We start from the raw sequence: 25,744 nt of genomic DNA, 5'->3' as shown, positions 1-25,744 counted from the left end.
CACTGCGGTAATGGCTTTGGTGCTTGAGAGCTCAACACATTCACCAACCGAAGGATTGTGAACGTACAAGATTTGCAGCTTGAGATATAAGGAAACAGAATTCTATATATCTTATAAAGTCCAATAGCAGGACTGAGGCTTATCAAGAACTCAGTCAAAAGGGTCCGTCATGCAGAAATATGACTACTAATTCTCTACTTGGGTGATTTAAAAAACTAGAGAGGGAAAGACTTTTTTTCTTTGTACTTTGTACTTACTTGACATAGCACCTTTTGTTGGAACCAACCCAGTTTTTTGAGTGAGAAAAATTACTGGAGCATGTGACGTAAGGTGCTAACTGTTGCCTAGGTGCTGTCTTTTAGATTGACCAATAAAATGCTTAGATTGATTAGTTTTAGCCTCTGGTTTCACCTGTGAAGACTGAATTTTTTTGTTAAAAAGGATCCTATCAAAGACACAATTATCTTTCGAGTTCTGGAAATAAAATTATTCCAGACGGACAGACCTACTGATGCTGATTTCTACATTACCCACAAAATGTGCCCCAGGGGATGAGAGGAAAGACAATTGATCAAAGACATTGCAAAAACATTGAGAATAGTGAGTACAAGTGTTTGGAGGGTCTTAAGTGAAAAGTAAAAGATAAAATTACTGTCAGACTGAGCAGCAGACCTCGAAGTCCGCTAAGAGCAACAACAGCAAGAAAATCCCAGAAAAACCCAAGAAATCATTAAGAGTAGAGAAATAGACGTCATATCACAACATGCAAACTGCTCATCAGCTGCAAAAGTTCTGGAATAATGTTTTATGGACTGATGAGACCAAAATGATGGGAGGACCAAATTCTGGAGAGAGAGAAGATCTGTTCATATTCCACAATATAAAAGCTAATCTGTGAACCACGGAGGAGGTGGTGTCATGGCACGAGCTTAGATAGCTGGTCCTGGAATGTATGTAAGTCATGATGGCAGCAGGAGAATGATTTCTGAGGTCTACAGAACCATCTTGTCTGCCCATTTAGAGAGAAATGCATCCAATCTAATCTGGAGGAAATTCATCATGCAGCAAGACAAAGACCCAAAACACAATTCCAATACAACAAAGGACTTTATTGGGGGGGAGTGGAAGGTCTTGGATCGGCTAAGTCACTCACTGGACCTTTACCCAGCATTTCACACCCTGAAGACGAGGCTGAAGGGAGAAACTGCCTGAAATGAAGGAGGCTGTGATAAAAGACTGGAAAATTACACAAATAAAGAATGCAGCAAAAGCAAAAGGTCATTCAACTAATTATTAAATGTTTCTGTTCGTTCATTCACTTTTTTTCACCGAAATACAACCATCTGATTAAAAAAGGTGTTATGTCCTCTTTCTTTATTTTACAGTAAATAAAAGCAATTTTTTTCAACTCTTGTCTTATATTCATATTCATATTTTGATCATTTAATCCAAATATCTTCAGTGTAGAACAAAAACTAAGATATTGGCCACATTGGTTTGAAGGGACTGTTTGTAGCAGGGAAATGTGAAAGCTAAATATTTGAGGCGATGGGAAAAGAGTGGGGTTTATGCCCACTGAGGGTCTGATGCCAAACACTGTGATTAACTCCCAAAAGGATTCATTAGTCTACCTGGCCAAAGGGCAGACTGCATATGGGCTGTGCCATCTGGTACATCCCCTGACCACTGTTGCCAGCATTTATAAAGTGAGGACATTCTCACCAGAGCTTCATGCCAAACAAGCCAACAGATCATGAAGTCAAGAGAGAAAAATGTATTATTCAGCCATGCTGAAAATTCATAAAAAGGTGTAGTGATGCAGGAAATTAAATTAATTTCTGCAGAATGTGGCAACATCTCTCAGCCAAGTTTGTTCCTCTGAAAACAGTTTCCTAAAATTAACTTAAAACACGTAAGTGTAGTGTAGATATTATGTAAGTAACCTATATTTACATTAAAATCCAGATTTGTTTTTGTGGCCCCAGGATTTCTGTGACCGCTGCCTGTTGGTGGGGTTTTCACCATATCAGAGAGCCAAGCTCAATAACAGGGAAGCACCATCTTGAATGAATCACATTTATTATCACTGATCTACCACCAGATACAGCTCCCGTCTCACTGAGAGCCGCCTCTGGAATATTGCCTCCTCTCTGCTCATATAGTCCGGCCGCCACAGAGCTCCTGTGTGCACAGAGACTCATTACCTTCAAATGAGGGTAGAGGCCTGAAGGAACAGGTCTGTGCTCTTGATATTTCAATTCAACAGCTGAGTTTACTGGAGCCGGGTCTCCAATGAAATCCACAATTCAATCGATTTTAAACTTAGCTTCTCAGTTTTTAGCTGTGGTTCTGTTCAAAATCCTTCACTTCTTTTACTAAACATATTTACACAAGTGGAGGCAAACAGCCACACACATTACTTCTGGATTCTTTAAAGCATCATTACTATTAGTATAACTGAGAAATTTAGTTTTTATCAGTACATTGTAAATTAGTAAATTATTTTTGTGTCAGGGTGCCATGAAATATGGAATATACCACAAACATTAGATTTATTGACATCTAGACTTACAAGTATGATCCCATTCCTTCATCTTATTGTCACGCTTACTGTTTCTGTTTATTCCTGTGCAGTCATTGAATTCATCCATTGTTGTATTCAACTTCTTTTAAAGGTTTAGGTTGTATAGATTTTATTGGTTATGTATTGAAGAGCAGCACTGTCTGTGAACTAAAGGTCATTTGAAACCATACAAAGATTCAGAGAACAATAAGGTTCCATTACAGCAAATATGGCGATAAAACTCAGAATACAAGGGCAATGTCAAGAATTTCTCTAAATGACATTCCTTGACGGAGCTGTTTTTCCTCTACTCTCTTTAAACTCAGATTCAGCACAGTGGACAGGACGAGCTATAAAGGCTGAGCCTCCGCTCCCTCTGAAAGGTTGACCCCTCTATCTGTGAGATCTATTGACTCAGGCACAGCTTATGCTCCTCACACATCTGGGCCGTGACTGTCCTTTCTTTATTTGGGCTGTGGCATAGTTAAAGGTCCTTTATTCAGCTGACATCGCCAAGATTAGAGGGCAAACGGGGGCTTGTTCTCACTCAAACACAGAATTAAAGCTTGTTGAATGATGAAGAGTGTATGACTACTCTGTTATGTTATACGCAAAGAAAAAAATAGCCTCTGAGTTAAATAAGGTCAAATCGGCAGTTACTGTTGTCTGCTAAATATTTCAGATGGTAGTTGTGCTTAAAGGTTAACGATTAAATCACATGATGATCCTTGCAATCAAAGGCATTCTGAATGTAATGGGACACCTTCTGCTTCTAAATCCAACTAAGATGTATTCAAAATGTACCGCAAAAGTAGGTAACCCACTGTCAGAGGATTCTCTGGATAATTTCCCCTGCTTGTTATAAACTACATCATATCTTAAAACACCTCTTGCAATCTGTTCTACTCAGAAAATAAAAAATCTGTTGACCGTTACAAAGTGAGACGTCACCTCACAGAAAAAGCGACTGCATATTTAACAGTGCTGATTTAGAGATGACTCAAGGTAATTCAAGTTTTGGGGTTGATCAAAGCATGGCACTTTGCAGAGACTAGATTTGATCTTTTTTAGCGATGAACCTCAAAAATATGATATTTCCTTTGAAAACCTTCAGTTAAAAGGGTCGTATGAGGAAATTGAGTTGACTGACCTTTTATTAATCATTTCAAATTTTAAAAAACTTGTTTGATAATCAATTAACTGCTCCATTTATTGCTCAAGCAAAAATGCCAAATATTTGGAGGTTATCAAATATGAAGATTCTACCTTGGACTCTGGGAAATGATAAAGAACATTTCATTCTACTTTGTGCCATTGAGAATCAAAAAGAATCAAGGAACTACTGATAATCACACTGTTAACTACTAATGAAAATGATTGCTAGCTGCAGATCTGCTGTTCATCACTTTAATTCTGACATAATTAACAATTCTAAAGGACCTTTGTTGTATCCTGAATTAAAATCACAATCAGCGCAGGCTATTTAACCTGAGGATATGATTAATGATAATTAGTTATTATAGTGACATAAGACATGAAATAATGAACGCTTGAGAATTTTCACAAGCGAGTTTGCAGATACCTTTTGAGGTGTTATTACATGTCAAGATAAATCCAGGAACTAGAAGTAAACCCAATTACTGTGTTAAACCACATCTGTCTCCATGTTGAAGTGGGAAAAATGCATCAAGCTCGATTGATCTTACTGCTGCTCTGCCATCTGGATCTACTCTCCATCACCCAAATCACCCACTTTCAACTATTTCCACTGGGGCTTGAGACCCAAATTGAATATGTCCAAACAAGATGACACAGATAATTCCCACCATCACTCCGACCATATGTTACCACACTCCGAGGCTGCAGAAAGATTTTCTAACTTTCAAATAACTTCCAGAGTTGGAAATCTGCGTGACAGTAATGGATAGATAAATATATGGTTTACAGTGTGTGTGTGTGTGTGTGTGTGTGTGTGTGTGTGTGTGTGTGTGTGTGAGGCAGTGAGGTGAGGTTTGTCGTGCTGAATCAAATCAGACATTTGTTCAAGTTCATAATTTTATGTTCCACTCGTCAAAGTGATATCAACTCTGCGCTATTTTTAGCTTGATGAGGAGTCTACGTACTTGAGACATGACAGAAGTGTAGGTGTTAATAAACACACTTTATATGTATAAGACACTATGCTGACTGTGATGTTTGCAATTATCAACTGTTGCTTTCATCAAAAACTCCCAGCACGGCAGAAGCATAATGGAATTTAGGTGTCAAGTGTTTTAAATGTTAATCACATTTATGTTCAGTGTCTCTTTAATCAAAGAGGTATTTCTATTGTGTGACTACATGCAGCGCTGTGACAGAGGGGACACAATGCCGGTGTTCAAAATCCAAAAGGGGAAAGAAAATAGCTGTTTTTCCACCTTACTTCTCTGTTTCCTCCAAACATCTATAGCTGAATTTTCACAAAGATGATAAGTGCTGGAGGCATTCCATTTTGCACAATGACAGAATTGCACCAGCCAGGTGCTGTGCTGAACAACCAGTCGGGATAAATGAGAAGCTATTACTGAGCTGGAAATTTGAAAAGGCAATATCTCAAATTGTAGGAAATGGGCATGAACTTAGACCATGACTCAAAAGATGTGTAAAAAGAGATTCTCGTTCCAATCATGGGAACGGGACACTACTGACATGCAGAATGAATGAAAATAATGTTTACCAAAGCTTACTGAAAGAGATAAAAAGTGCTTTCCAACTTACAAATAATTATATGGACCATGCATAGAGCATTCAGAAGGAATTCAGAAGAGATAGGAAACCAATGTATATAAAGACAGATGATATATAGCTCCCCAATAGGGAAGGCAAGGCATCTAGATCACCCCCTGTTGGTTGGCTGCAGTCCAGGTCATATATCCTGCCTCCTTTATGTTAGTGGAACCAAACAAAAATGTCAAAGTTCATGTCAAATACAAGATGGTTTCAGTTTCAGTCGCTAGATTGTTTTTGGATAGAGGGAGGAAGTGGAGATATGTCCTCCATCTTTATATACTGTCTGAGACGTGTGTACAGGTTGTAAGCGAATCATTTTAATAATAAAACCCAAACTGACACTGTTCATAGAAGAATTGTTGTCAACCAGAATATTTTTTTCTTATTTCATGCAAACACTGCCTTTTTAACGCAGACAAAATCTATATTATTTATTACAGAAAGAATTTAACAAAAAAGTCAACTTCTACCTTATCATCCCAAACAGTGACTGTCAAGTTTTCCATCTATTGCAGTGAGGCATCCTCAAATATGCTTTGAAATCTAATCAGAACTTGACCTGCTGCACTCGCTCCCTCAGATGTGCAGGTTGGAGCACTCATGTATAGAGCTTTTTATAAACCACAGTCTTTTTCCCACAAGGACACCTCACTTCTGCACCTGGTATAATTCTTACCCTCTTTCTTATGCATTAACGCTTTAATGAGCACTTCTGCTCTTTCTTGACAATTCACCCAGCATGAAACCAATATGCACAATCCCAGGTTGGATGCACTCGTGGTAAATGTCAAAGGTAAGATGTCGTACCAGTCGAGCACTTGAGAGGAGCTTATGGCCACTAAAGCGTCAGTCGTGCATGAGCTATATTAAAGCATACCCACAATATATTGTATGGCATCTTGCCTCTGTTATGGATGATGCCTGGGACAGATTTCACAAACACAAATCTCACTAGTCTGGGGTGAGCCTTGTATATGGAGATTAGAAAATAATAGCACTGAAAGAGTTCTTACACACAGCCTCAAAAAGTGTTTATGAATAATAGGAATGACTGTTCAGAGATTCTGTTTGCCTCTTTTTACTCTTATATAAAAAAAAGATAATGGACATCACAGTTATATCACAGCTGGACCATATCTCAAACAAGAGTTCAATACATCACTATAATATGAATTCTATTGTTTTACCTCTACCAGTAGTATTTAACAATGGATTTAATATTCTTTCCCTCCATTAAGGCTTCAGTTGAAAATGAAGCAAATGAGGTCTTAGAAACATATGTTTGAGAAAAAGTTATGACTGTGCAGCACCTGCCATGTGAGGAACTGCTGCTGGCAAGTTATTTGACAGACGCTTTTTCAAGTACGGCATGTACCTGGTCTACACTCTGCTGCTTCCAGGAAATAGCCACGGCTTCACATGTGACTCTGACCAAAGCTGTCACCTTCTCCCATCCAGTTCTCATATATTACCACACTAACTGTGAGCCATACAGTTGGAAGCATGTACAACTTAAAAAGTATTTCACATTTACTCAAGAACATTTAACATTAAGCTACTGATACAATTCCCCAAAACATTTCCTGATTATCAAAATTCAACCACAGGAGGAAATATTACACAATCAACAGCAGGAAAAATTAAATATTTAATGATTTTATCAGTTGGAACTGAATACCTTTGTACATTCCTGCTTCTGACTCAATCAATAAGTGTTTTGCCAATTTTCTAAAGGGTCCAGATGTTTGAAGCCATAACTGCATCATAAGCTTTGATCATACAAATGCAGCTGAAAAGACTTACACCAAAATAAAACAATGTCTGTCAATATCTGTGCAAATGTTTTTGATCAATTTTATTTCTAGATGGTTAAACCACAAACATTCGTAAACTGAGCAATTCAATGTTTCCGGGTGGGTGTAGGAGGGGACAGAGTGAGGTTAAAGCCTTGCATTGGTGCTCTGGATCAGGCATTCTAACTGGTGCATGACTCCAGTCCTAAACATAACAGCTGGTGGTCTGGAGAGCCCGAGGTAGAGCCCCAGGGTGTGAGATGACCAGCCCACTCATTTACCGGCAGCTTGCACAGGGGACAGGAAACAGCGGGGTTCTGGGAGCGGGAGATGAGGTTGGCTTCTTTTCAGATTCAAGCCCCCTCCAGGAGCCAAAGAACAAGGATGTGCCAAGACACATCACAATGGCAGATGTTCCTCATGTGACACAAGAAGAAATGTCCAACAGATGTAAACACTGTGGCTCATAAATCTCAATCAGACTTCTACCTCCTTTCTAACAGGCCTTGAATTAATGGAAGTGAAACTGGGGAGGCTGCAGATTCTCCATCAAGCCTCTTCAACATGCTCATTGCAACGAAACTTCAAACCAGTCCTCTCCTGACATTAAGGTTATGTGAGCTTGTCACATTTGTCATGATTGCAAGACTCCCTGGGGATGCACTATGTGGCCCTATTCAAATCAGTGGTGTGAGCCTAGTGAGCCTGGATATCTCTCACTGCAGGGCTGCTCTTTGCACTCATCAGCCACAAGGATAGGTGATTCAAATGAACTGTTAGCTCACCCCTGCTGTACTTCTTTAGTTCCAGATGAATCCCGACGTTGTTCCGTAGCACTTTGAGAGTCATACGTTCGACAAGCTTCATTAACTGCCAATTTTATCAAATAATACATCATGTGCCTCCATCACACATGCAAAATATGTCCAGTTGTGCAGAAAGAAAGAGAAAAATGCACTTTTTTTTTTTAAGCAATCAACTTTTAGCAGGAGGTAAAGAAGCATTTTTAGAACTTAAAAATAACTCAACTGCAAAAGCTCCTCTGCCTTTTGCAGGAATCATCCATCACAGCATCCATTAACATCAGTATAATTTTGGCTCTCACAGATCAGTGAAAGGAATGCTGTGCGTAAACCGGAGTAAAAAAGGAAATGAGGAGTGAAGGAACATAGGGTAGACCTCTGACACACACAGGAGTGTCATTATTCTCCCAGAGGCTTTTCACTGCAAAGCCTATTATTTAATCTTATAATTTAGCCCAGAAACGTGACCCGGGGTCAAGATCAGCCCTCTACATTTTTGCATTAACATAAAAATTATAACAATCTACAATTAGTCTTTCAACCTCAAAGCCGCACACAAGATCACACTAAACTGGGTCATGAGCTTGAGTAATCAGTGTAAATTTCCTAATTTACAACGGGAACAACCCGCTTTCTTTGCATTTCCTGTCCTCGGTAACTACTCCTCTTCAAAAACACAATTTTCTATTCTCTTGTTACTCTGTGAGCCATCATCATCTTTTCACTAGAGAGATGCAGTCGTGCAGTCAGGACTCTCTTGTTAAGCCTATAGTGCAGAGCTGCTGACATGAAATGACTGAGCGACGGTTACTGATCCCGCAATGTAGGTAAACAATAAACTGCCGAAGAATATTTGAGTGAAACATTTTTCCTGCTGTCGTATGTGCAAATGTAATGGGGGACGTGCATATGATTTATAGCTCAATCTCATGAAAATAACCCAAGCAAAAATGAACTGATGGCCCCAAAAAATGGCGTCTGTGCAGCCTAAGCCTTATTACTCTGCGCTGTTGTCCAAGGAGCTTTAAAAAGGCATCAGGGTGGGACAGATATGAACTGGACTGCTGGACTCTAAACCCGCTACAAAAAATACACCCACACAAATACAGCATTTATTTCTGTCTGACTAAAGTTTGCTAAAAAATTACAATACCCAGCTGTTCAAGGGAAATGGCTTGATGGTATTAAAATAAAGAATATATCCATGACCTGTTTTTAAAAGGTTTTCTATAGGAATGAATTCTTCTGGTGTCTGAAAGCTACACACACGCTGATAAACATAGTGTTGGTCTTGGTTTTTGTCAGGGATTTGTTGACAGCAGTAAAATTACAGTGTCTCCAGCCTCTTCACTACTTTTTGAAGACACTCCTACATGACCTTACATAAAAGTTTGCCTCATTTTTCAGCCCTTGCTTTTTTTACTCTAACTGCTTCAGTGGTTCGACGACAAAAGCATCACTATATTTAGCGTCTCGAATGATGTTCACAGGCCTTAAAGTTAGACATTGGTGTACTGCTGTGTTTTTGTTTGTTCTAAAAGATGTCTGCATGTTGGAGGACCTGCACTATTGATTTTGATATGTCAAAAGCCCCCTGTGGTTCCGCTACAGTGAAGCTACAGCGAAACCATCACAGGGGCCTTTCGAGGGTATGAGCTGTCTATGTTTCTCCAAAAACAACAACAGTGTCATCTTCATGTCTGTAACGGCGGTTTCGCCATCGTCGTCTGCATTCGTTGACAGCGTTTGATGTTTCTATGACAATTCTGGCACACCGTGTTTATCTGTGCTTAATGCTTGTTTACTTCCAAGTCTCTGAGGGGCAGCTTATTTAGCAAATCACCTCAGCCATGTGTGCTTGTCTGTGTCTGAAAAACAAAAATAAAAAGTCCCTGGAGTGAAATGTATTTGCATCCTTGACACTTCGATATGATATACCCATGTGGGCCCCCCCCCCGCTCTGTGTGGCTTTCTCTCTAAGCCTTATCATTGGTGTCAAGCTTGGGACTTCTATTCAGAGACTACCCTCCAGGGGCAAGAAGGCACTGTGGGCAAATAAGAGCACCATGAACACAACAGAACGCCCTGGTTCTCTAACATGTAATGAATCATGGTAACACCAACAACACACAACCCGCCTGGCTAGAGGGTGAAAATGGGAGAAGTGATTAGTGTTGCCTGTGTAGTAAACAGTCTGATTTACATGGCTTCAGGTTTATCCTAGGGGTTCTCCCTTGAATAGACATTAGTAGGAAGGCTGCTCTGTGATCGCGATTTCCCCCCCACTATTCCCTGACGTCAACAATTGTGACAATGTGCCCCCGACATCCCTCAGCAGCATTCTTGCATCACCCTCATCTGCTGGGAGAAATAACACGTGTGATTTTTACTTGTTTCGACCTTTGGTAGTTTTTCTTTTACTCGTGTGTAAAGGAGAGAAGCAAAGTTTTCTTTTCAACATGAGCACAGCATGTAGCAACACCTGCAACCAAAACCGCATCAAATTCAAGGACTTTGCAGAGTCTTAATAGGCCCAGACTCCTCAAATAGTTACAACACAGATATTCTATGATAGCAGGAGTTAAAGAAGCTCAGAGACAAGCTAGTTTAGATTTAATGTTACACAGAATCAGAAGCAGATCACTTCTACCTAAATGGTCTGAAATCAATTTATGTTTTAAACCATTTCATTTCGAATTGTCATATTTTTCCAGTTGAATATGACAAAGTAGGTTTCACACATATTTACTGATAACAGTGCAAAGGTAATTCATCTCCTGACACATTGGGCAGGTGAGGTAAACTATAAACCTAATAAATGCCACCGATGCATGATGACCAACTATTTCTTACAAATGTCTCTGGCGTGGCAAGAGCAGAGGGAGAGGCACTGCTGCCAGACAAGCAGCTCACACACTGAGAAGCAGGCATTGAAATAAATCACAATATAGCTGATTTGTGTATATTCCTCACTTCACCCCCCTGATGATCTGAATAACTCGCCGCTGCACGGGGCCACTGTTGTGCTGTGCTGCACTTATCAGTTATGAATGTTTTTCACTGTGTGAGAAAATGGACCTTTGAACGTCCCATCTCCCCAGCTGATACAAGGTGGGCAGCCTCAGTCAGCTGGTGTTGAATCGTAAATCATCTTGGAATTTAACATTTAATTTCTAGTTAGGGTTTAGTCGGCAGGCCAGGCAGGCTCAGTTAATATGCGTTAGTATACGTGTTTTATTTTTCAGTCAGTGATTGCAGAAATGGAGAGTTTACCTTTGTAAACAGACTCCTGGAGCAGGTTGTGACAAACGGTCAGCAACAGGATGGACTAACACATTAATCAAAGGTTGGTCCAGTTTTTTAATTTACTTGTTTCCTATATGATCACAGGAACTGTATCATAAGATAATTCTTATAAAGCAAAAAAGTGAGATAGCAAAACCTTTAAAAAGGGTTTGAGCCTCATGACTGAAAAAAGGACTTTTATATTTATTCTTCACATTCAATGCTTTTTTGTGAATCTACAAACCTTTAAAGATTTCAAGGACCCGTGGGAACCCTGGGTCGATAATCCCTCATGTTCAGATGGATTACATCCAACCCGACTACCTCCTCATATCCCCGAGCTCCTCTCTCACCTCACAGGTATGATTTCAACACTTGGTCGGTCAAGGATGCTGTCCTTGCTGATATGCTCTCTTGGACTGAGTTTGTTTACATTCCTGCTTATTTTTCTCACATTACTCTCCATACTGATCCCTGAACATACAGTATAATCACATACATCCTTTAACTTCTTGTAGTTATTTTCTAGTTCCTCTCAAGGCTTGAGAGGACAGAGTTTCTTAAGCCCCTTTCCATTACTGATTTAGTCCCTCAGTTGATTGAAAACTGGAAAAAGTGCAATAGCAGTCTCCTACGCCAGCCCGAGGCTTTTCACACTTCCCAGACATCACCATACATGGTGCTGAGGAAGGCTTCCAGGAAGCTGCAGACCTTATGCATTTCAGGCATGAATGCCTGCTGAGGTTGACACATTCCTCAGGTCAGTACAACTGACACATTCTACATTCTTATCGGGCAAATCTGACAAAAGGTTGAAAAATGCAGCTGGAAGATCTACAATCAAATTTATTTGGATGTTCCACGCACCCAATCCGTCCAAATGAACAACAAAACACTTTTTGTCATTTTCTACCTCAATAGAAATGCTTAAAGAAAAGAAAGACCCAAAATAACTTTGGGGGGGAGGCTTTCTTTTTCTTTGCATCTCTAAACTGCAGCAAACACACACATACACACACACGCACACACACACACACACACACACACACACACACACACACACACACACACACACACACATATACACACACACACATACAAACACAGCCTAATCTCCCTAACATCTCATTAACTCTTCTCTCTGAAGATGTATACAGGCTGGCAAGAGACTTATTTCCAGTTTGGTAGTGCCAAGAGCATCTTAATGGGCTTTGTAAAAAATGCCCTGCAAATTTTTATATGGATATTTCCTGGGTTGGGCCTTTCCGAGTGGTATTTCCTCACTTTCACTCGGAGTCTCATGTCATTGCATTATGTAGTGATAAGGCATCAATGGCTGTGAGCCATTGAAAATTATCTGAAAAAATGATTTGGCAAAGGTGCCTCACATAATAACTAAACTGATAAAAACAAATGTAGAGCAGTTTAACAGTTGTTTTAGTTTTGTGCCAATGTGCACAACCCTTACTGGAATATCTCCATATTGTCTGGTCTATAAGAATAGACAGACATCGCTCAAAAAAAGATTACGCCTAAAGCATTGACTTTATGAATTTTAATTATATATATAATTTCCATGTAATTTTAACAAAAATAATTTTATTTCATGCTGAGTGGATAAATCAAAAAATTTGAGAGTGGTTTAATTAAATAAAGTTAAACTTGCACATAAATATATAAATTAAACAAACAATTTATTTCATAAAATCACTCTTGGAATAGAGTCGTAACACAAGAATACACCCAAAAACTGATTTTCACCCTCATTTGTGAGTAAATTGCTTTTCCTTAATTTCTAATGTAGAGAAACACACAAACACATACACACAAAATAGAAATTAAATCACAATCTGATGAAGCACAAGTTTGACAGCCTCATGAGAATCCTATAATTGGGTGTTATTAAGTGTGATTCTGTTTAACACCAACAGAGATGTACATGTTGAATAGTTTGGAGTGCTGACAACAATAACTGTGCTCCGTGTTGAAGGTTCACATTCATTAAAGTACAAACAGTGAAGATCTCTGATATCTGGGTTGTGTTTAAGGGAAGTGGGAAACTGCACACAGCCCACAACCAGCAAACAGCCAAGTACTGATCACAGCGATCAACAGAGAGAGCTGTGGCATCAGCAATTCACAGGAGGAAAAAGGATAATGTAATGTATAACAGCTAATAACTGTTCTGTTAAGTTGCTACGGATGAACCCCGAAGGTAATTGTTATGCTTGAAAGGAAATATAAGTCTCAGGCTCTGCATAAATAGGAACTGCAGCACATCAAGTGATTTTGTTTCAAAGCCATAGCAAAGAGCCGAGTCCACCCATGAGAATCCCGACTGCTCTGTGTTAGTAGATGTTGATATTAACAGCAAAGCCTCAGAGCAGGAGCTCCACGGCAGGGCTGACTGAAACATTCAGGAGCCGTTGTGTTTATGAACAAAGGGCTGACAATCAAGCGGCATTGTGTGCGCGTGACACTATAACTAACGTCTGACACATGCACACAGGGGTGATCCTCCCAGGCAAACAGGATTGTTGGCTGAATGCATAAACCCAACAGGCAGGCGATGGCAAATTGACAACACAGACACGGAAGCGGAGGAATCACAAGCTTAACCTGGTGTGGTGTAATGAAGCTGTCTAACAGCCACTTGTAGACATACTTCAGATACACAACACATACAGTCGTGTGGTTCAGTGCAACTTTACTCACACAGCCCACATGCTCTCTGCTATGAATCCCGGCTCCATTCCAAGAGCTCTCTTACTGTACCACTAAGATTGCTCTTACTATCCTCCACCTCCCATCACTCCTGTAATGTAAGCAAGTGGAGGCACAAAGGAGTCCTTAAGCAAAAAGAGACAGTAGCACCCTTTCATCAATATAGTGGGTAGTATGGTTGACCTCCATCCAAGTCCGCTAACATTGCCAGTGACCTTATCCACGTCAGAGCCAAACAGTTATTTCAATCTCAGACCAAAGGTATATATGAGGACAAGCACAGCAGGGAGTATGACACAAGTGGTACTGCTCAGCATGTATCTCTTCATGGTGATGCGTGATGTGACTCCGACGTGGTCGGAGATTGTCTGCCAAATGTCACTGAGAAAAACATATTGAGTTAAACATCGTATGGTAAGCATGGAAAAAAAATATCCTCCCACATCAACTTCTGAACTTAAGACAGATTTAGATGAAAAAGAAAAGGAATGATCCGGCCTCCTGGTGTCATCCTTGAAACATCAATTTTGGGTTTCTGCTCCGTTGGTTTGCCAGGTTCTTTGTGTTCTGGATATGTTTTATGACTTTGGAGCCCATGAGACCCATTCAAACTGCTCTGACACTTAAATAATGGATGGTCTACAAAATTTAGAAAGTCCTTTTTTTTCCATCAGCCTGGCTGCTCACGTATCTGAGTCTTATGGTTCTCAATATGGTTTTCCTCACGGGAGCATTCGCTGCTCAGTTTTGTTTTTCTTATAAATGCTGCCCATGGGAAACATTATTAACCATCACCATGTCAAATACGATTTTATGCTGATGATACACAATTGTTCACATCTGTTTTGCCAAATGGTCTCGTTGCTTGTCTCACGGACATGAATGTATGGATGGGTAAACACTTTTAGAAACCAAGTGAGGAGAAAACTAAAATTATTTTAATTGGACCCAAAGCACCAAGAAGAAAATCTGCAGTGGAGGATTGGTGGTCTCAGAAAACAGATTAAAACACACACACACACACTTGAGAGTGATTCTTGACTGAGCTCAAAATTTGTATTCTCATCGTAAAAATGTCGTCAAAACATCTGATTTCTTATCTCGGGAATATCTCCTGTATCATCTTTAATTCAGAAGGATGCTTAAAATTAGACACTGCACTGTCACCTGTGTCTTTTAGAATTGCTTTTAAAGTTCTTCTACTTGTTATGAAGCTTTTAAATGATCTTAACCTTCTATCTTGTATGTTCCAGCCAGATGACTGAAGTGCTCCACAGCTTATCTTTCAAAATGTTCGGCCTGTATCTGTAGCAGTACCAGCGAGGCTGCCTTCTGTTGTTACGCCCCTAAACTATGGAGCACACCGCCTCTGGATATTAAAAAGGTGACCTCAATATTCTTATAATATTATTCTGGTTTTTAATTTGGAGGAATATTAGAGCCTTAGTTTCAACCATTGGTTTTGCATTCATATTTTTACATGTGGTTATTTTATTTTACTGGATTGGTTTTTCAGTTTAAATATTCATTTATTTCATATTCTTTGCTTTAATTAATTTACTTGACTTTGAACTAATTTGTATTTTACAGTTAAATGTTTTATATTGCTATGTGAATCACTTGAAGTTGTGTGGTCGCATAAAAGCTGCTGTATAAATAAAGTTGCATTGCTGTGTAAATGTGCCTCCTCAAACGGGTCTGAAAACTTTCTACATTCTTTTTCCCCTGTTAAAGGTTTTTCTTTGTATTTTCCTTGTTGACGGTTAAGAACAGAGGATTACACACCTCGTTAAGCCCTATGAGACTAATTGTGATTTGTGAATATGGGCTATTCAAATAAAATTTGATTGATTGAAAAATTGCATGAGCTTAAAGTTTAATTAAAGTTAGAAAGTGCACTTGATTATTAGACGGCCGGGTTTTAATATGGAAAAAAAACTAGCATGTGTTTGTCACAACGTCAGTAGCAGAGAGCTGTGGAAATAATTTCCTTATGCAAATGGAGGCTTACAACCTGAGGAAGCCACCTCTGCAGATGTATAAACCCTGTGTTTTGTTCTAGAGGGAAACCAACAGCATGACACAGCAACTGATGGAGGGATGAGTGGCAACGATGCTCATGCAGCTTAGCACACGTTTGCATTAGCATAGCTAATTAGGCATAATTGGGCGCTTTCTACTATCACCTCTCCTGAGGCCTATATATAACCTCTGTAGTATTTATGCAGAGGTTATTTGGAGACAACAAAATCCAATTACACTCAGTGTATGTGCTGTACATGAATTGTAATTAGCATTTGATCACAGCCCCAAAAACATCTTGGTAAATAACGTGACTAACAGATCAGTCATTGACTTTAACGAGCTGAAGAGGAATGTTGCATGACATCGAATCATAATTGCTAAAACCTCTGGATTATTAAAAATAAAAGTGTGTCCAAGTATTTCTTAATCCTTTAGAATTTTTTATCCATCACAATCTGAATCCTTGTTGTGGTAAATGGACCCTCTCCAGTTCCCTAGGAGGTGGAATCCAACAAAATGTCTGTGGTCAAATACTGGACAACTGCATGATTTTCAATCCGAGCTGAACTGTCAAACTAAATAAAAAAACAACTGCAAGTCCAAGATTCTGTCTCAGAAACTTGGACTAAAATCAAGCAGCTTAAAGTAATCAAAAAACACTGAATAAATAATCCAAATATAAACCAGATGTCAAAAACTGTGAAATGAACCATGCTCATAATTCAGTACTAAATATGTTGTGCAAATGTCGAGCTGAATCAGACGACTCCACATCACAATTACTTCCAGACAAGAATTCTTACAAGTTAAACTAATGATAAAGGAATCTTCTGATCTACTGTACAAAGCTGTATCACTGCTGACAAAAAAAAGGAAGGATGGCGACACCAGACGCCACCGTGTCGGTCTAACTCTGTGTACTCTGTCATATCGGAGACAGAATAATAATGAAATAATCACGATCGGGCGGCAGCAGCAATGGATTACTACTTTTAAACTTGTCTGATGTAAGAGTTTGAGGAAAAATATGAATTATTCTACAGTGTCTGCTCTTTTTGGACGTCTCCTTTAGAAATATGTGTTGTCACTGGAGCAGAATCAGTCTTTTTCCTTTTATTTAATATCAGATTTAAAAACTTTGCTCCTTTGCCCCCGATGCAGACTTCACACAGTCGAGGTCATTTTGCTTCATTTGAATTATCTGAATGGTCAACAGGGAACCTCCCCCAACTAGATGACATTGCATTTGAAATAGACAGGGTCCCTCACACACACACACACACACACAGACTTACACACACATGTTCAATCAGTAAGAAAACTATCAAATTCCCATCGAATCAAAACCATGTCAGAGCCAAATAAGGCGGCTCCATGATCATTACACCCTGACACTGCCAATTATAAATACAATTTCTCTATTTTGTCTGTAAGAGGCAATAGAGGGATTAACTTCGGGCCTCTCCGCTTCCCCTCTTCCCTCTCTCATGAAGCAGACTATGTTTACTGACTAATCTCATTTCCTGCTTTGACCACAATGTGATTACCAGACACATAAGAGATAATAAAACCATATATCAGCTGTACCAAAGAACACAAATTAAAACCTAAGCTGAAGCCTTGAGGAACATCGAAAAGCAGAAAGGAGGAAAAAAAATCCCCACAGTGAGAGGAGTACTTGGTGCTGAGTGCATACAGCCCCCTACTGGTAAACACTATTCACCATTTAGACAAATACAACACAACAAAGCTCCATGATCTTCTGTTGCATATGAGCAACAGGTTTTTCGCAGCCGGTTTCCAAACCCATCCTGATGTCACAGTTACAAAATTCAGTCTTTATTTGAGCAGCTCTATTTATAAATGATCTGAAATATTGGGTGTCTGCTATTACATTATAAACCGAGGTGTCGCATTTAATTGTCAGGCTGTTAATTCTGCTGTGGAATGTTTTCCCAAAGATTATTTATCATTTTACAACCTGTGGGTGAGGGCTGGTCTTTGGGGAGAGGCAAACACTCATGTACGATGAAAAACCGGTGAAAGGTAACAAGTGGCTTTTGCTGGTTTTGGTGTGAATAAGTGCTGCCCTTAAAAATGTTAAGAATGTGAAACAAAAACTTGATGGCTGAATTTACTGACGATTAAAGATAACTGACGCTTTTGCACAAGTGCATAATTAGTTGTATGCTGATTATTGATGTTTTTAGTTTCATCTATATTGTATGTAAAGAATTTTGAGCTGGATTTCTTGTATGAAAGGTGCAATATGAATAGTTTATACTATTAGTAAATCCAGTTCGGTGTCTATTTAATAGAAGTGAATGTGGCTTGCTGTGATTTATCAATAAGCAATGTAAAGAACAGGCTGGATCACGCCAACATTTAAACAGCAAAAGTCATATAACCCATAAATCCACTCGACTGCAATGATCAGCATGTCTCCAGATTTATCACAAATACTTGCATCAAAGCTCAACACACATACATGTAGTTTAAATTCAGACCAAGTCTCTGCCATGAAATGTGACATGCTGCTGAATCACACTCATGGTTTAGATGGTGCACAGGTTTGGATCCCTCTGAGAAGAGGATGTGAGGGTGAATAAGATGCTCAGAGGTTGCAGGGAAGGAAGCTCATAGTTCAAGACTGTGTGATAGTTGAATTTGCTTAAGGGGGGGAAGAAGAGACACGACACGTGGTGGAGAGAGGGCGACGATCCGCCGAGCTTCAACCCACCTGATATCTCCTGATGAGGCACATTGACGAGGCTGAAGCCTTTGGCGTTGTAAGCTTGTCTCACCTCGCTACAGCTCCGCGCTTTGCTCTCACCGGCACATGACAGGGACAGCAGCAGCATCGGCAGAGTACATAAGGCGACTTGCAGTTTCCACATCGCACACATCAGTGGAATCCTCGGTGGTGTTGCTCCGTCAGAATCAAACAGAAGAAATCCAGATGTGCGACGGGAAGATGTCTCCACTGGGCGCGATGTCAGATGTTCATTTAAAAAAAACAAATAAAGAGAATAATCACTCCTCACTTTGCGTCCTGGTACGTCCACCTCATCGTCAAAGCTTCGTATGTTCCCCTTAGAAATAAAAAAGAAAAAGAAAAACACACACAGAGCGCAGGGAGTCCGCCTGCCCTCAGTCTGCCTGGAGAAATCCGTGAGAGGAGCGCAGACGCTACCTGGTGCTCCCTGTGCCAACAACTTCTCCCGCACACACACACACAGACAGGCAGAGGGAGAGAGAGGAGCCCCGTGTGTTGGTGTCGGTGTGTGTGAGGGGAGAGAGACGCAGAGGAGACACGATGCACGGAGACTGGGGGGGGGCGGGGGGGCAGAGCAAAATACGGAGTGGAGTGGCTGCGACTTCAGCGGCGCACATCACATCCAGGGGCGCGCACTGTCCTCCGCCTTTATGCATCCCTGCTAATGCGCACAGCCGCACACTTGCTGGAGGCGCGCGGGCGGGGGGCGGGGGTTGGGGGTTGGGGGGGGTCGGGGCTCCAGACCGCAGGAACGACGCGCACTGACCAAACATACGCACGCGCACGCACACACACACACACACACACACACACACACACACACACACACACACACACACACACTCACACACACACACACACACACACACACACACACACACACACACACACAAGGTTTCATTTCTTGGGTTTGAATCAATCCGCTGCTGGTCCAGACACTCCCTGACGATCATTCAGTGTCCTCGGATAATAGAAACCTATGGAGTCATATAATGTCTGTCTTTGACTGAGGGCAGGACACACAACACATTTCCTCCAGCAGCTGTCAACATCTGTCTCTCAGTGGCACACACACACATAAATCATTTAAAAACTTAAATTTACGCTGCATCACACACAGGTGCTGCTTCAACAAACTGAAAATTGTTGGGCCTACTTAAAAACATTACTTGAATTGGTAACGCACAAATAATTTTGGTTTCTTAAATTTGAATCAGCAAATCTGTAAATACAACGTATTACCTTTAAATCTAACAAACAAACAAACAGAATCAGTCTCCAACTGAAAAAATATAAATGCATAGTTTTAATCTGGATATAATTTCTGACCATGTAGTCCAGTTTCACACACTTAATGTAAATGCTGTACGATTTGTCTGTCCGGCCTTCTTTGACCCAAATATCAAAGATATCAATGAAATCAAAGTCGGCACTCAAAAAGAAAATAGTTGAGTTAATTAAGTCTGTTCAATTTAAAGTTAATAAGTTATATTTACAAAATTGCTAACTTGAATTTGAAAGAAAAGATATTTATTTGTGCGTTACTAATTTAAGTATTTTTTTTAACTTGGTCCTCCAAAACATTTCACAAATCTGAGGTAGATCAGAGGGATGACATGTCACCAAATCCTCCCACCATCCAGAAATGATCCGAAATATCAGAGATACGAATGCTGCCATCTTGTGCATTGGTGTGTGGTAGTGATTGGAGATTGCAGCCCCTGAGGTTAATGAAGATGATTTTATCTAATTTTACTTCAGCCACAAATAGGCGAATCCATCTCAAGCAGTATTTTAGCACACAAGAGTCTGATCACAGCAAAATCTCAGTTTTATTTTCAGCAGAGGAAACTTTGTTTGTAGAAGGAAAAGTTTTCTTGTTATGATGAAAAAAAATCTAACAGAAAAAGTATCTCGTTATAACATGAAAGATTTTCTCAGGAGAGAATAAAAGTAGACTACATCTCACATGATCCTGTACAAACACTCCCACAGTGTGTTTCTGTGGTTTGGGAAGCTACAGCTGGCTTGTTAAAATCAACTTGAAAAACACACTGTAAAAGTGCAATTAAGCAAATAATTCAGGGTTGTGAAATTTTGAGGGAAAAGTCAGAAAAGCAGTGTTGTGGGGCTGGGCTGTAGAAATGTTATGGAAATAACACTTTTATTCTTTTAGGGCTAATACATTATGAATATTCATCCAGCAAAGTGGGATTCTCATTAGTTCAGTTGTGGACACTAGGGAATGATGCTGTCTGCAGCTGAGAGAGAATGTGGCATGTGACAGTAATTCATGATGTTTCATTACACCTTCAGCAAAACACTTTTCATATCTGAGGTACATCAGTTACATCTTGCCACATCTGCACGTCCTCACACTCTCCAGGAATGAGTCAGTCTCAGTTGAACACTTGAACTTGATCAGTGAGATGAGAACAACCTAAAGTGACAGGAACCATCTTTGAGAAAAATAGATTTGACATGTACTTTGACTTTAGTGTGTGTCTCATCCAATAACATGGAGGAGGCTGTTTTTATAACCTATACTGCAGCCAGCCACCAGTGGTGATCAAGATGCTTTGGTTTCAGTTTTGGGGATCAGTCATATTAAATAAAGTCAGCGTGCACGACTGAGCGAGAATAAGGCCAGCTGTACTAAGAATGTTTCTACAGAGTTTGGCGTGTTTGCTACAGTGACAGTACTTCTGCTAACTAGCTCTAACACTTCTGCCTACAAAGTGTTATTGTTGCCTAAATCTAACCACAGAAAATGCTGTGGACGCAAACCCAAGTCTTTGATGTGACACTCGTGCACTTCGTATGACCTCCATCCACCCCAAGCTATGTTGCAATGACTTCGGCACGGTTCAAAGATAGTTCATAGTCCATAAACAGTGTTCATGAAATCATTAAATAAATATAATAAAAAAGATAATAAGCAATCCAGCCAGTGACCAAATATTGTTGAAGACTATTTGATGAAATTTAACTTTAAGGGGACAGGATTGGTCGCTTTACACAAGCACACAGAGGTAAAGTAAACACACTTATGAGCTGAATGATCACAAACTGACAATAACTGGGTTTATTAACTTCTTAATTTAATTTGCTGCAGTTAAAATTTGAAGGTACAAATACAGTAAACTGTCGGTGTGTCATGCTACCAACCAAACAAGGAACCTACAAAAACAGCCTCATTTCACACAGTCTTAAAAAAAATACATAGAAAACATGCAACTGCTGCCAAGACAGACACCGAGACACCACCACCATATGCTGCCAAACAGCCATGTTAACTAGACTTCTCCCAAACACTGAAACAAAAAAAAGATCTCAGTTGTGTTTTTCTCAGGTGAAAATAATCAGTGTGGAGAATCCACTGTGTATATGATGAATCTAGATGTGTCAAATTTGCACTTTCTCTTAATAAACAGAAATGTTGTCACTGTCATTCACATGTTTTAAACGTGATATTATTTCGAACAACACATTATGAAGGGCGAGGGGCTGTCTTATTTCTGTCTGTGTTTCTGTTGCTGCTCTGCTTCTCTTCCTGCTTCTCTCTTACTTTCTTGTGTCTGGTTGTTTTACATCTTACTGTTGCTGCATCTCTCAGTTTGTGCTGTGCTTGAGGATTCAGGTGGTGCTGCTGGTGGTGTTGACACCACTCAGTTTTTTTGTTCAGGTAAAGCAGAGCAACAGAAGAAGTTTTTTAAAAGGTGAAATATTTCTGTAGGATTATTACATAAAAGATACGTTTAAAAGAATGTAGATATAGGAGATAATATTGTTAATAATAATCTAAGAGCAGTAATTTTCCTCATACATCACATGTAAAATTGACCTGTTTTGAAAACTATGTGAGATATACACCAGTAAGAAAAGACGTCTGTGGGCCTAAATCAGATGAAGGAAATTTGTGAAATCAGTGTGAGATTCTGACAGTATAGTGCTGCTGAAGAAGACAGACTCTGTCATTTATGGAATCTAAATGAAATAGAAAATGAAATTAATTTTGCTTAATATTATTCTTTCCCTACAAAGTCTTTGTTTAATGAGATTAAGAGGGAAATCTGTTTTCGTACAGGGAGGACTGTGACAAGCAGCAGTGACTGAAAATCAAACATGTGGTGATTACTTGGAGAGGGCTCAGGAACTTTTTTCTTCTCTTTTGAACAAATGTGACGGAAGTAATTTCTTTATTTTCTCAGTTTGGGAAGTTATACTGTTTTCACTCTTTAACTTTGTCCATTGTTATTTTTATTGTATGTTACTAATATTGACCAATTAACAACTTTAATTAAATATATCTGTATCAGCTAAAAAAAAAAAACCTGAATGTGCACATCACATCTTTAAACGAGACATGGTGGGAACTGGGAACTAAAAATATGCATTATCTAATTATTTTCTATTTAGGAATGCGATGCCAGTCAGGCATGGAAGTCTGAGATATAATGTGTTTTCCCAATTCACCACAGGTTCCATCTGCACAGCATTGTAATAGCCCCACTCAGCTAATAAGCCCCTGCTAATAAGGCCGAGAGATGATGAGAAGGTGATCCTGGTAGTGGATCGATAGCTCACCACAAGGAGTCAGCACAGGGTCCTGCGTGACTCATACTCAGTGCACCACAGGGGAAACTTAGCTTTCACTTCCCAGGCCCGCTGCTTCAAAAAGAAATCTCAGAAATTAATAGAAAACAATGTTTTATAAAGTTCTATTTTGACTTTGAATCAGTAGCAAGAGAGACAGATTGACCTAAAGATAGATCCACCAATCAATCAGAATCAATAGATAGAGGACCTGCACACAAGGCAACAAGAAGACAAGCGGTTGACTGACGCCATCACCATATAAGGACGGATCTCATTGAAGCATATCAATGGAAAAGAAGCCATATTATTATTTACTTTAAAATAATAAAGCCCAACGATTAAAGTGGCAGACATACACCCATCACTGTTATTGTCCTTCTTCAATATTATCTGTGGACAATTCTTACTAAACTGCTGATTTGCATGTAAAAAAATACCCAGGTTGCATTAAAGTTAAAAGCACAGCTCAGCAACTGTATTGTTTTTGACAAAACAAGCAACATACTTGTGTACCAGTATTTGCTGGATTGGTAGATAAGCAGATGTGGTGCTCATAATTAAGTTTTACTTACAGTTTAAATCACTGCAGGGTTTAAAAAGTGTGTGGCGTGCAATGTCATGTTTGTATGTGAGATACTCTGTAAGCAGACGAGGAATAAGGTCACTTTGTTCACATTAGCACAGCAAGCAAGGGCATGAATAATTAATCATATATTTATAATTCATGGATGTTTAAGACAAATATGTGCAATTACTGTAAAGAGGTAAAAGTCTCTCCACAGATAGAAGAGCTTGAATTTTTGATTCCTGTTCTAAAAACAAAAATATCCAAGCAAACAACAAGAGAGGGAGCTGAGAATATACAAAGGGTGTTTTCTTTTCTTTCATTAGGCAAAAACTTAAGTGACAAACATGTTGCAAACACATTTGTTACCATTTGAGAATAACACCATACCACTTAAAAAGAGGGTTCGAATTTCACAGTTTCACTTATTATGTTCATGTTTATGCATATTTGCATGTTTCCATGCAGCTAGAGAGAAAAAACAATGTTAACCATGAAATATCGTGTGTATTGAGACTATAAATCACCATGGATCCATCTATTATATTTCACTGATACAAGAACATGTTTGGTAGAAGCAGAATGAACAGCAGAGCCTCAGCGTCTGTTTCCCCAGCCATGTCCTCCAGCTTGTTGTAGGTGATATCACCATTTCCAGACCCTGCAATCCTAGATATAAAATACCTCTGGTGTGTCCCAGGGCCTCCTCCCTGTTCAATATGCCTGGAATATCTCCACATGGAGGAGACACTGAGACATCCTAATCATACGCCCAAATCATCTTCACAGAAACTTTTGAAACTGATGGAGCAACAGTTCAGGCTCCTCATCTAATCAGCTGAACCCAAACAGGATGCAAAGACAATCTTATCTTTTTTAGCCATTACCCAACGTTGAAACTACACTGACAGAAAACCAAAGAGAACAAAAAGAAACAGGCTAAAAATGCAAAAAACTATTTTGTAAACCTTCATTCATTGAGGAAGCCATTCAGCTGTTGGAGGGGGTGTCCCACCATGGAGTCAGGCAGTAAAACTTTAAAAATGAAAAATATTCCAGGGATGTAGGGATCTCAATTCAGACATATGGTCCCTGCACATACAGCAACAATCTCTCAATGTGCTCTGCACTAAAGTCTGACAATTCCGTCCATTGAATTGAATATGGACCTGTTGTACTACAAAGTCAGACATCAAGTTAACCATACATTGGTGCAGGCCACTCAGGTTTTAAAATGCAACGGATAATTAAGACTAGGCCGAAGCAATGTAAACTTCATTGACCGGGTGTAACAATAATAAAGGTAATTAGCATGAAATACATTTTCCTCAATAGAAATTTGAGATGATAGAACTCATTCCATCCATGTTTTGACAGACAACATGAACAGCCAATGATAATGAGAATAGCGCCGTGCCGAACCTATCAAGTGGCTAGAATAGAGATACAGCCACGTCAGGTTAGGTTGATGCCCAAAGCACAGAGTGTCAGAGTAGCAGCCGGCAGCAGAGCACGTGATAATGTTTGGGCTAGTGCAGTCGTGCACACTTGTACTTCAGCAAAAAGCGAAAAGCCGACCAACTGCGTTATCGAAGAAGATACACCCCAACGCACACAAAAGCCGAGGACATTGTTGAAAAGAAGGATCCGAGGAAATTGGTAGCGTGGAGATATTTTGGCTATATAAAGGTACAGTGTGTAGAACTTAGTGATATCGAGTGTTGAAATTGCTTGTTGCAGCTGAACACCTCTCACCTCACCCTCTCCTTCCAAACATGAAGGGCTCAGCCCTAACTATAATACAGTATTTCTATGGTCAAATGAAATAAAAAACATAAAACT

General features: G+C 39.7%; 1 protein-coding gene across 2 annotated transcripts in view; it reads right to left on the bottom strand.

The window, feature by feature from the left end:
* Window positions 1-19,330, bottom strand: part of LOC109624774 (glypican-6-like) — a 116,204-nt gene extending 96,874 nt beyond the window's left edge. The window contains exon 1 of one of the 2 annotated variants that reach the window (XM_020079679.2): window positions 18,703-19,330. In XM_020079679.2, the coding sequence (XP_019935238.2) occupies window positions 18,703-18,868 (166 nt within the window). In that variant the 5' untranslated portion in view covers window positions 18,869-19,330. The remainder of the gene's footprint in view (window positions 1-18,702) is intronic. The other variant, XM_069525227.1, reaches the window with a different exon arrangement.
* Window positions 19,331-25,744: the final 6,414 nt, after the last annotated feature.

Source organism: Paralichthys olivaceus, chromosome 1 (genome assembly GCF_024713975.1).
Source record: "Paralichthys olivaceus isolate ysfri-2021 chromosome 1, ASM2471397v2, whole genome shotgun sequence".
Lineage (NCBI taxonomy): Eukaryota > Metazoa > Chordata > Actinopteri > Pleuronectiformes > Paralichthyidae > Paralichthys > Paralichthys olivaceus.
This window is presented reverse-complemented; position numbering and strand designations above follow the sequence as displayed.